Raw genomic sequence first — 13,267 nt, forward strand, 5'->3', positions numbered from 1 at the left:
TCTGCAGGAATGGAAGAATATCTTAAGGATGGAAAAAACAAAGTCCCTAATAGTGACTTAAAGGCAACATCTCTGACAGGGATCTGGTAAAATTTCACTAAGATCAGTAGTGCTGGAAGACAGGATATTCAGGGAGAGATGTAAACTCCAGGAAGCAAAAGTAAAACACACTGATTTAAGTCTATCTTCTTTATTCTCTCTTCCTCATATTGGATTTCCCTGATTTATGAAACATATTAAAGGCTGTTTCAGTTCAGAAGTCTAGCTACCCAATGGCACAGAAACTAAGTAAAGGTTCATTGTAAATACACTGAAGAAATGTAAATCATAACACTGTTCACTACTGATAACTGTAATGTGAAGTTCATGCAAACATGAACAAATAGAGTGTTCATGGAATGTGATTCTTTGCAAGCAGAATGATTCAAAACCTAAATTGTAGTTGAGATATTTGAGAACTATAGAGTTTGTCTGTGAAAGGCTCTGTCAGCAGGGCTTGCGCTCAGGAGTCTATATGGCAGTGCACTTCTCAGAAGCTCACTCAGCAGCACAAAACCACTTCATTTCACAAATGGGGATATGTGAGAGAGGAAGAATGAGCTGTTTTCCCTACCACTACAAAAATAATTTCTCTAGAAAGCAAAAAATTTATTTGAGGTATGATCCAGTCTTCAATGAAAAATTGTAATAAAGTTTCATGACAAAACAGGTAGCATTCACAGAGGAAAATATTGTGCATAAGGAGGAAGATTCTGGCTGGCAGAAGTCCTATTTACTGTTCTTAAGTTTGGTTATGCAAAACCACAGGCAAGACTTTTTAAAAAAAATTCAAAAGTGAATGCTTCAAACTGTCAAAAATAAGACAGTATCAGAGCCTCCATGAGAAACAGAGTACAAAAAAAATTATGAAGAAAGAGACTAGTTAACATTGAGTGAGAAGAACAGTGTAATGGTTAAGAACACAGATAAGAGGGTAGGCAAAAGCAGATTAAAAGGAGACCAACTATAATGGAAATGTGAAGGTAAAAGGCAGCTAAAAGAAATACCAGCCACGTGCTTCCTTGCACATGGAGATGAAAGAGAAAACATCAGGAATAAAAAAAAAGAGAGAATATATTTTTTTTAAAGAAGCTTTAAAACAATATAAAAATGAGGTAAGACCAAAGGGTCACTCAGTTACTGAAGAACTGAGAGCAATGATCAGCAGAAACTGAGGGCAAACACTGAAAGATCCCCAAAGGAAGCAACTGCACGTCTTTTTCCCTATTTCCCTTTTACATTTCACAGTCTCTCCAGACAGCTACAGCACCTCAGCCACAGGATCCATTAACCAACACTGTACAAATATATGAGTTTAAACACATTCTCACATAACAAAGGGGAGGGAAAAGACTACACTGGCACCTAGGTTTATAAAGCATCAAGACAACATGAGGGAAAGTTATGAGAATTAATCTCACTGTTTTGATAGCCACAACTTTCTTTCTCCAGGTAAGCATCTTTATTGCTTTGGATAGCGCAGAAGATACCACCACTTACCAAACCCTTCAACCTACGGATAGAGTCCAGAGAGCTACATGTGGATTCTTCAGAAAGAGACTATTGGATCTATTCCAGGTCACATGGTACAGACTAAATGTCCATGTCATGGTGATACAAAAACAGAGTATTCTTACGTTGACTAAACCACAGTAAGCAGATGTTTTGATTTTTATTTAAAAGCACTGGAGTCCAAACTCTGCTGGCATGATCACAGCATACACAATACCAAGTCCTCATTTTTCATCTTTTCACACAATAAGGCTGTCACCATATAGAAATAATAATAATTATTATTATTTTATTATTATTATTATTATTATTAATAATAGTGGTTGTTTATACAATATCCTGTTGGCTGTTGGCTTTAGCTACATTTACAAAACCAGCAAGTACATACACCACATGGAAAAAAAAGATTCTTCCAAAAAGTTATCATTTTATTGCAGAAATTGAATGGCAGATGCAGTGATTTGTTGTATATTTAAGTATACTTCAAGGTAAAATAATCCCATGTTACTCACCTTGATCTCTTTCATGCCATGTCCTACTTCCTGCAGCTGGTGAATTTGGAGAAGGGTAGAAGTCTCCTGTTGGGCTTGGCTCCATATTTTCATCTATGGAGATAGTTTTGGGTCTTTTGCTGTTGAAGAATTGTGAGATTTGGCAGTGAATAAAGTACAAATGTAGTAGTGGTATATAAATTTCCTGGATCTTTACAGATATTTTAATAGAGAGTAATTTAGGCTTACTAAGTGAAAAAAAAAAAAGAATATTACTGCCTACATTAACTTGCACAGGTGATATTAATAATATGTAATGCAGGTATACATTTGCATTTTTCACGACTTAATATTTCAAAGATGGCATGAATGGGTAATATGAAAGTCCACCAGCATTTCACTGAACAACCAAGAAGCCAGTTCCTGTAGCCTACAAAGGAAAGATTGGGTCGTGAAGGTACTAAACACTATGCAGAAACCATGAAGCGTAGCAAGTCACTGGAAAGTGTTACTAATAAAGGTAGAAAAGGAAATTTTGTGAATGTGTTAATGAGGAAAAAATGTAGTTTACTGTATTTCATCAGGTCAAACTCCTAAGCTTTTCAAGAGGGCTAGTCTGAAACAAGCACTTTTCATTTTTGACTAGTTTAATTAAAAACAAAAGGCCCATATTTCAAGTCACACTTTATAAAATGAGGTAGAACTTCAATACAGTGGAGGAAAGTCAAGTTTCTTCCTAGCAATATACACTGAAGCTGTTATACTGACTGCCAAAGAAAACCAGGATGAAGGTTTTAATGGTGTAGTATTATTACTATTATTATTATTGTTATTATTACTACTACTACTGCAACTGTAACTGCTACTGTTACACTGTGATAATTAATCCATCTATTCTAATTAATCCATCCATTTCTAAAGTGCATTTGGTATACTGCCAAGCTGAAAATATGATGAAATGAAATAGGGAAACCTGAGCAAAATAACTCAGAAGCACCAGGTGCTGGTGGAAGAATATCTCAGCGCCTTGAATGTCCTGTTAAATCCTGTCCCACTGTGCAGAAAACTTCCTGATTCACTGAGGTCCGCAAATGTGGGACAATGACAGCTCCTACAGTGCTGTGATTTCATAGTATATCAGACAGTTTCAGAAAACCAAGGGACCCTAAGGGTCTGACAGACAGTACATTTTCTGGGAGTCAGGAGGAGGGCACAGCAGGCTCTCTACATCCATGGGCCCACCAGCAGCTCCCAAGGGAGGAAATAGGAGTCTCTCTCAGAGATGGGAGAAGGGAGCAGTTGAACAAGGAGGAAGTGAGTCCCTCAGACTAACTCGCCTGTAGCAGGGGAAGGGAGACCCTTGAGAAAAATTAACCTGTAGTTATGTCACATGCTCCTCCTCCTTTCCACTCTGTTGGGAAAAGACCCTGAAAGAGGGTGGCAGAAAACACACTTTCATGAGCTGTTATGGATGAGAATACCTTGTCTTTATACACCTGGCCTAACACCTTTTCTAGAGGAAACTGTATCTGTCCAAACATATCTTTCAAGACAGAAGTCCAAGACGGAGCCCTGAAAAGACAGCCTTTGTGCCTGCAACCACTCTGAGCCCTGCCAGCAGGTTCCCAACCAGTAGACCTTCCTGCAGCTCAGCAACAGTTTTGGGATGTGTAGCTATTCTCTTGGCAGATGATTTAGTGGGCACTTCAAACCCTGAAAAAACTTATAACCATCTTCAATATCATGCAAGATGACAGGCAATAATGACACCATTTCAAATGACAAGATTTATAACTTACAAACCTGTACAGAGATTACAGTAACATACATAAGAAGCAAGCCTCACAAAATCAGAGGAAATTAATAAAATAGTTGTTTGCTGACCTGATTTGTGAATTGCTTGTCCTACACTATTAAACATAGTTCACATTAGCACTTATTTCAAGTTTTTACCTGCTCGGTGGAGAGGATAAGGACCTCTGTAGGTTTACACCCGAATTCATATCATGGTAATATGGCTGGCTCGGAAGCTCTCCAATTGGGAAGTTCACTCCAGTTCCCTGGGTTATGGGTGCTGAAAAACACATCATCATAAGAACTCAGAGATAATCTTCTATCTTTTTAGCCATCTTTTAATTTCTAACACTTGGAAAAATACCAAGATGTTAATACATGTATCTTATTTTCTGCCTCTTGTGGAAACCAAGTACAGACAAGTTGTATCAATGATTATGTATCTAAAAAGTGAATTATCTTCCCTGGCACTTACAAAACCTTGAGCAGTTATGCAGATATAATATATTTGTTTTATAAGAGATAAAATGGAATCACCAATATGAAAAAGATAATACAAACCTCAAGCACTATAATGAATGAGGCTAGGCTTATGAAGAGAGCTAGCATTATTTATTAAAGAACTGAAATAAAGGAAATATGAAATTCAGAGACACACAAATTCCCTTTCCCTTAATGTTAACTCTTTTGTATTAATAAAAGCCTTCTGTGTTGACAGCCTGGTTTTCTTCCTTTTTGTTTCGCCCAGTGCCACAGGTTCTGCTCTGCATATGCACACCTACACACAAATACATACACTCAGTGTTACCTTCACCTCCTTACAGGGTCTGTGTACCATACGGACTCTGGCAATTCAAGAATAAATTATGTGTTATGTATTGTGGTGTATTTACCTTTGTTCATTGTCTGTGCATCATGCATTTTAACTACCTTTGGCATTTAAAAGAATAATTGCATGTTGTGTAATGTATTTGAAGGTTTGTATTTTTCTTGACAGTTTAAGTACAACTCTGTTGCGGCTTGAGGTTAAACAACTGCATGGTAAGAAATCCCACAGAAACCACATGCTTTAATGCTTATTATTAGAAGTATATCATGTATAACAGCTGCATAATGCACAGTTTCATAGCATAATTACAATATTGTTTCTTTTTTAACCTGAATGTCCTGATACTTTAAAATGTACTTGACCACCTGACAACTAAAAGAAAGCTACAATTCACACATCCTCAGCCTCCTAAAACAGCAAAACCGTATCTTAAGCAAGCACAAAAAAGGATATGCCTTAACACTGCAAGATGGCAATTCTCACTGTTTTGCTGAAGGATTTAACATAGTTTTAGTTGTTGAATATTAATTTCTGACCACAGTAAATTAAATAACCCATGCATCTGAAGCCTCAGTAAGTTAATTAGATTCCTCAAGCATCCTGACCCTGCTTGAATTAACACCTGTGCGGAACATGGACAGATATTTTGGAAACTTGTACCTCTTTGGCTCTGTCCTCACCTCACCAGAAAAGTGATTTTTCTGCACCATTCAGTTTTTACTGGATGGTGGTATCATCACTGTGGACACGTTTAACTGTAACTTTCAACTATTCCTTTTCATTTCCTAAAGAAGTCTTAAGAAAAATACCTTAATAGTGTTGATAGTAAATGGAGAAAAGAAAGGGTCAGGAAGAAATGCAAAATGAAAATGTGGACAGGTTTTATGCTATACTATCATAACTAATTGTTAGATTTCAGCAAAAGAGATCTTATATTCCTCTTGGTTTTTCTTTCTGCAGTTGAAGCTTCACCTGTAATTTTATATTTATATTTTATGAGGGTTTTTACATATTCACGTGTGTAATATTTCTGATGCCAAGACAATGTAATTAGAAATTCAGTTACAGCCAGTGCTATGACTAAAAGAAACACAAAGATTTAATAAATTGTTTATCATACTTTACATCCATACTGTGATTTTTTTATTTTAAGAGTTACAAATTAAAAAACCAAAGAAAGAATAACCAGACCTTTCAGCAATATCCAAGGATGTGTAGGGCACCCTTAAACAACTGTAAGTCTAACAATAGAAGGTTTTGCTCCATATGGTAATTTTATTGATGTGTCACTCCACTAAGGTGCGCAGAAGGAGATATAACAAATTGATTCCATCTTTAAATATCAAAGAGACAGGAGAAGACCTATTTGTTTTATTGCAAACATGTGCAAGATGGACTGTAATACTGTAGTCAAATATATCAAAATTGTGCATGGTTATAGGCATTTCCTATGCATCTTACATCTTGTGGAGAAAAAGCTTCAAGGAAAAAACCTTCACTTGTTTATAGCAGGCTTTGGAAATGGCTAAACACAAATGTTAACTTACTTCTTGACACCCTCACAAGTTCTGACACGTTGAATACTCCGGATTTCACAAAACTGTCCTCAAGGTACACTGAAAAGGACCACAGAACCATAGTCAGTATAATGAGAAGATTAATAAATAGGATTTTTATAAATAGAATTAATAAGTAGGTTTATACACAGCTAATAATGGTACTAACAGAGTCCCAGAACTATAATACACAGATCAAAGTACACTGAAAGCTGATCACAGGATCTAATGTGAGCTGAAATTCAGGCAAAGGTGCAAAATAAGTCTTAAGGATCTGTGATAAAGCAATTTTTTAAAAGTATATAAAAACTATCAAGCAATATACTGAGTGCCTAGCTAACCATCAAAAAAAATGTCTGAAAACTAGTTTCTTTTATTAGTATCTTCAAAATTTGTCAGTATTGAACTATGACCCATATCAGCCAGATAAACAATTTCACCACAGAGCAGTCCTCTCCTTGTGTATGTTTCTGCTAAAGAGATTTTTACTTAACTCTCACCTTGCTGATTGTCACTTTACAGTATGACCTCCACTACCAAATCAACATTTCTGAGGCAGATGAGGCGTTTGCTATTATTTCCACAAAAAAAAGGAATTGAACAACGCAGCTGAGCTGTTCAGTGGGGTGTTTTATATACATGCTGAATTCTATATCTAGAAACCTATGTTTAAGAAAACACATATTATTGGTTTGGCTTATATTTACTTATTCTAAGATAAATGTATATGATATACCTTCCCTGCTGCGAGTTTTAGGCATAAGTTGGAGTACTGCTATGAAACAGCAGCTGAAAATCAAGACTTATCTCAGTAGTGTAACTAGTAACCTTACGCAAAGAGAGCTAAGAAACCCATGTTTCTGTGGAAGCCTCACGTCAGTAATCATTGCAAAAGCTGCACTACTGCATTTGAGATTACACGGCATTACAGCCTTTTATCGGTAATAAGTAACTAGAACATAGTACTATAGGTAGTAATATAGCAACTATACTTGGTGTAACTATACTTGGTGTACATTGATGCTCCAACAGTGTTACTTTTTTGTTTTTTTTCATGTGAGACAGTGCACTAAGAATTTCTTACTGTGGTTTTTCTAGTCTCTTTTCCGAATTAACACAGTTTTTTTTCTTTTGGAAACAAACTGTCACTTTTCTGTTCCAAATGTTTGAAGGAGTAAAAGTATTCTAGATGTCTTAACTAACAAAACAAACAAACGAAAAGTACACCTACTGTAATATCTACTGATTTAGAAAAAAGTGGCTTGGTACTATTCTCTTTGGATTTCTTTTGGAAATTACTGCTTTTATCTTCAAGTGATTTAGCAAAAACATGGCCACTATAATCAGAAAACTGACCGTAAAAGCAGTATACTTCACCTGAGAGGTCTGTCCTTGGTATATCTGGAGAAACCTCTGCTTACTTTCCAGGGTCAGACGGAGGGCAGAAGCAAAAAGACTGGTTTTCCCTGCTTACTAGTCCCACAGATCTGCCTCGCCTAGCACCTCTGGTATTATTTACCAGTGCAGATATAAACTGTTGGGAACACATCCAACCAAGCACGTTTCCAAACATCTCTGTTACTCTGTCAGACCTATAGGAGAGTTGCAGCCTTTCCCAGCTGAGAACCATCCCATGACCAAGTGCCATGGGTATACAGAGCACTGTAGGCCTGTGGGATCATCCTGAACAGTGTTCTGCCGATGCTGTCATCTTCCCATCTTCCAGTCAATGTCACTTCATACACTACTCCTGCACATCTTTATTTCCACCAGTAGCTCTTTGGGTCTCCCTCCCTTTTTAATTCACTTCCTTTCATATTTCTCTCTCATTTTCAACAGATTTTCTCCATATCCATTACTTATTCCTCTCTTACCGTCCTTCACCTGGATATTGCCAGCCCTTCTGCAGTGTCTAAGAAATAAGAGCCTTTTTCTTTTATTTTTTGCATTCTCTTGCACCATTTCTCCATGTATTTTGTGTGGATGAAAACACAACATGGCTTCTGAAATACTTACTTCTTTATTTGACAGAACGTGGTATATCCATAAAATAAAAAAAGGCAAACAGTAAATTTTCACTTTTACTTTCCTCCTCAGTTACTGTTTTTTAAACTAAGAACAGGCAAGCTGGATGGATGCTAATAATTCCTCAAGCAATCGCAATATTTCCCTTCTCTGCTTATTTCCTCCAGCAGGAACAATCTAAAGTACTACACAGAAGGGAGATTTCCAAAGAGAAAATGGTTTCTTGATTTTAGTTGGCTCATAAGCAAAGTGTGGCTAAAAGCCAGTGTACAACTATGCAGCCAGCTCTGAAGCTGGTAATGAGACATGACTGAACTTCTCTGCTGTTTATCCAAGCATGACTACTTTGAAGCACAACGTCTCTAATTCAAGCCAGACTAACTTGAGAGGAGCTTTAGCCAAGAGTAGATTAATCAAGCTATCGTTACAGTGAGAACAAGGCCCAAGGCTCATATTAAAAGAAGAAAAAGCCCATGTTTGATTTTATATGTAAAATAATATAAAGAGCAATACAGTGTTTCTCTCCTTGTGACAATGAAATGGGAGCAGGGAAAGTATTTTGCCACCAAGTGGTACCGCCATCTATCATCCCCTCACAAAAGGATGCATTGTTGACTGATGGGTCATGTCTTTCACCCAGGTGTCATCCTGCCTTGGAACGGATCAAAAATAATGACATCCACAGATACATGCGAATGCTTTGGCTGGCATAGGGAAAGAAAGGGAAGCTGCAGCTCTTGCCAATCTCAATCAACCTGAAAAACAACTTGACTTTTTCCTCTTTGTAATGTGACAAATTGTTATTAAACAATTAATGCAACAATAAACAATCTATTTCATAGCATTCAGCAACTTCGTCCTGAGCTTTACATTCGAACAGGGCAGGTGGACTCCAATGGTGCCTCTGGGTATATGTTAAGGTCCAATGACACTTTACTGTGCCATAAATCGGGTCTCTCCTGATGGGAGAGAATTTGCTGAAAGTCCTTGCAAGGAGTTTAAAAGATAAAGCGAGACGTCTTCTGTAGTTTCAATACTTCTAGATAGTTGTTTATTAAGTCTTATCAGAGGAACTGAGCCACTAGCGTGACCCAGGTACAGCATAGAAGGAGAAAAAGTAGGAGTGAGAGCAGTAGGAGGAGTAGGAGAGAGAGCGAGAGAGAGGAATTATCAAGATTTACACAGCCTTTTAAAGACATTTTAACCAATAGTTACTAAAAACGTACATTATTTTTACTTTCTTACCAATTATTCAGTAACACGACTAGGAACTGCGGAATTTTCTATCCAATCAATCCAAACTACTTTTACTGCAGAATATGGAGTGGTAGAAGAAGAAGAAGAAGGTCTAGAGAACAACAACAATCCTCCATTTTGATATTTTTTACTCTTATCTATTTACTATAAAGAGAAGCCTAAAACCTCTAAATTTTTCACCCTGTGACAATCTTACATAGTAGTCTATCACCTAATTCACACCACTGTATTTTCTAGTTCTTGTCTGACCATTGGTAATTTTTTCCAAGGTTGGAGGTTAAAACAGTGTTGTTCAGGGGGGTAAGAACCCTTAAAAACAGGCAGAGAAATATTCTCGGCACTCTGGGTTCCTACAGTCCAACACCAGTGAACTTCAACAGTTTCACCAAGTTATGAAGATAATCTATGGTGGATATGCTACAGAATTATTCTTGGCTCCCAGCTGTGCAAGAGGAAAATATTCAGTGCCAATAAATTGCTGTAATTTGTTGTGGAAACATGCATTCTATGTAAGACAAAGGTTAAACAGCAAGATCGTATGCAAAAGGTAAGCAGTATAGCACATTTTCTGTGTATGGTGTGAGGTACTGCCTTTTACCTGGTGAAGCTGATCACACTACTGAGTAAGAGTTAACATTCATATTCACATTACTACACTTCACACAAGACAAAAATATGTGGTGATACTTCATACAATATAGGTCTTACTGGTTTTGTTGATTGCCATTCCTTAATGCACTGTTTACATTAGTATGTTAAAGAGCCTTAAATTAGCACTCCTGGTGTGTGTTTCTGATCTGTTCAGTACAGACATTTATGCACTTGATAAGTCTATTGTATTCCTCACAGACAATTTACTTTATCTCTTGATGGTCATGATAGCACTTTGCTGTCTTTATCATTCAAGCCTAACAAAAGCATTGAGTATTATGTAATAAAACTCATCCTGCCCGAGAGACGGCACTCTCTGAAATGCATTTTACTAATTGTCATTATTCTTAAAAATCTGATTTCTACAAAAGGAGCATTTCTGAAAAGCACTGTAGTGCGATGTTGTATAAAGAGTCAGTAACTTCCAAAACCCATATAAAAAGTGGATTTTTTTTATTTTGTTCTAGCTTTTGTACATAGTGAGTATAAAATCTTTCTCTTCTTGCCTTTTTTAAAGAAAACTCACTCATGAACAATACAGTTTCCATACAATTCCACAATGGCCAGGGCAGTGGTATCAAGGATGAAAGATAAACAGGTTAAGCGAAGCAGCAGTTCTGAGCAAGCTCCTGTGTACAGTCAGTAAAGGGAGAAACCTTCAGCAATGCCTCCAACTGCTACAGAAGTCACTGCTCTAGTCGTTATATATATTCCAGTCTATTTCTCACTATGCCTTGTATTATGCCTTGAAGACATGAGTCACAAGTGCAGCTTTTAATTGTTTCAACCATGCAAAAAACTTAAAAGGGGGGGGGGGGGGGGGGGGGGGGGGGGAGGGGAGAGAAAATAAAGTAGTTTCAACTGACTGAAAAACAATATCAGTTTGCACAAACAATTACTCTAACAAGCTTGTTCTCACATTACTTAAAATCTTACTAGTGACGTTTAGCTTTGCAAATTTTTAACCAGTCTTTTTATGTCTTCTGATTTAATTGTACTTTTATGAATAGAATGCCTGTTTATGTTCTGCTGCATATTGACTAGAGCCTAACCATAAAACTTTTTCCTGGTACTATTATAAATATCGTTTTCTCATTGATACTGCCTTGGTTTTGAGCAACTTATAAAAGAAGAGTAAGGATCCAACCAGTGATGGAAAAAAATTGTACTAATATACTTTTATTTCTGCATCTTTAAAAAGAGGAATTATACAAGAATAGATAGACTTACACATACAACATCAGGAGCTACTGTGTGAAGAAAGGCTGAAGACTTTAGCCTGGTGTATAGCAGACAGTGCTACGTAAACTTTAAGTTATGCAGGGTAATGTTCTGGATGCTGCTGGCTACAGCTTTGTACAGCTACTATTTACAGTCAGAAGTGGTAGAGAAAAATTAGTCTCACACTGTTCATAAGTCAAAATACAGTCAGCAGACATGCAGTTTGTTTTCTTACTGCACGCATTTTGAAACCAGCATCCGAAAAATAGTACCAGAAGCAGGTTACTACCAAAATAAAATATCTTAATGGCAGTTATGGGTGGATAACATTTGCCAAGAAGTGACAAAGAAAATTTCAGTGTTTATATCATTTGAAACAGTTGAACTACAGACTGTTCAGAGATTGAGGTTATTTTGGTTATCACACAACATTCTCCAGTCATGTGGCATACCCACAGCTTTTTTTTGGGTTCTTTTATCCTGAAAGTTGCAATAATGTTGTAACTGGGACAGGAAGCAAACTTGCAAAAAGATCCCCTGACTTCATAGAACCTTTTAGCATGATGAGGAACTAGAAAGCCAAATGTGACACTTTCAGAAACAAATGAGATTTTTGACACTCTCAAAATTATAGCCAGAACCACAACAGTCTTCTGTATTGCAGTAATTTGAAGTAAAAACCAGCTTTAATGGACTCTGAAATCCATGACTAGAATTCAAGTAAGTTGCCCTGAAACCTAGAAAGAAACAGAAAGGGTAAGAAACACAAATGCCTGTTGTTTTCTCTTCCAGAGGGTCTCAGGTTATACCAAAACTACAGCTGAGATTCAAGAAAAAGTTGGGGGAACCGCTTTCTAACAGCTATAGGACTAGCAGGTGCCAAAAGGGAAATTTCTGATGCCAAAGAAGGTTTCTGGAGTTCTAACATAACATAAGAGTTTTTAGTAAATTTTTTCTCTGGTCATGCTTTGAAGTAAAAACCATCACATCCACCATTGGACAATGGCATCTGAATCAGCATGAGAATTGACCACAGCATCATTTATTCTCACAGCAGGTTCATAAAGAAGGACAGTCAATGCAAACAAGAATATAAAAGTAATCCTAAACCAGTAGACAGTATTAACTACCCACACCAAATTCCAAACCATCTTGAAAGGCCAAAAACTCTTACTTTTGGAAAAAGGGACTGTACGACCTGTGCAGATCTATGACTGCCACAACAGTACAGCTGGGCACTGGCCCCAGAATGCCTCACCCCCCTCCAGCTCAGTGCTGGGAAGCTGATAAAGAAAAGTATCTTCTCTCAATCTACCAATCTCTACCAATCCATAGAGCATTTGGAAAATGGAGAAATTCACAGAAAATCAAGCCCTGACCAAACCCAACTCTGTTTTGTTTGAAGATCAGTATCTGAGATGGCACGGCTGCAAGCATATGAGAAACAGCAAGCACCTCAGGATATCCACTTCCATGCTGAAAAAGAGGGGAATATGTGTTTATTTAAATACAATTCTGTTTGAATTCCCTAAACTGCTACCATGGCACCATTGCTTCCACAAGGAAAGCTGCTGACAGTGACGAGGCCTGGGAATATCTCTTCTATTCCTATTAATTTGGGGGCTAATTCTCCATCCACAAGAGGGTAGATTGCAATAGAGTAAAGTAATGAAACCATCTGTAGTCTGAGACATTCAAAACCTCAAGGCATTTGTTTATTTCTTTTCCAAAAGTGTGCAAAGGTTGATACCATGTTCCTCTTCAGAAGTTATTTCTGAAACTACACATACTAAAAATTGAAACTGAAATACTCCTATCTGAAAAAGACATACATAGGCAAATTTAATTGACATTTCTTAGGACTTGATCCCAAAAAATGTTCTCCCTATGGC

The 13,267-nt window shown here is 37.2% G+C and overlaps 1 protein-coding gene across 7 annotated transcripts in view; it reads right to left on the reverse strand.

Annotated features, from left to right (window-relative positions):
• The window catches only part of NFIB (nuclear factor I B), a 170,730-nt gene that overhangs the window by 55,101 nt on the left and 102,362 nt on the right, over positions 1–13,267 (reverse strand). For 6 of the 7 annotated variants that reach the window (XM_069002543.1, XM_069002539.1, XM_069002542.1 and 3 more), the window contains exons 4-6: positions 6,213–6,281; positions 3,996–4,116; positions 2,064–2,182 (exon numbers count right to left, since the gene is read on the reverse strand). In XM_069002543.1, the coding sequence (XP_068858644.1) occupies positions 2,064–2,182; positions 3,996–4,116; positions 6,213–6,281 (309 nt within the window). The remainder of the gene's footprint in view (positions 1–2,063; positions 2,183–3,995; positions 4,117–6,212; positions 6,282–13,267) is intronic. The other variant, XM_069002540.1, reaches the window with a different exon arrangement.

The sequence above is a fragment of the Aphelocoma coerulescens genome (assembly GCF_041296385.1).
Source record: "Aphelocoma coerulescens isolate FSJ_1873_10779 chromosome Z unlocalized genomic scaffold, UR_Acoe_1.0 ChrZ, whole genome shotgun sequence".
Lineage (NCBI taxonomy): Eukaryota > Metazoa > Chordata > Aves > Passeriformes > Corvidae > Aphelocoma > Aphelocoma coerulescens.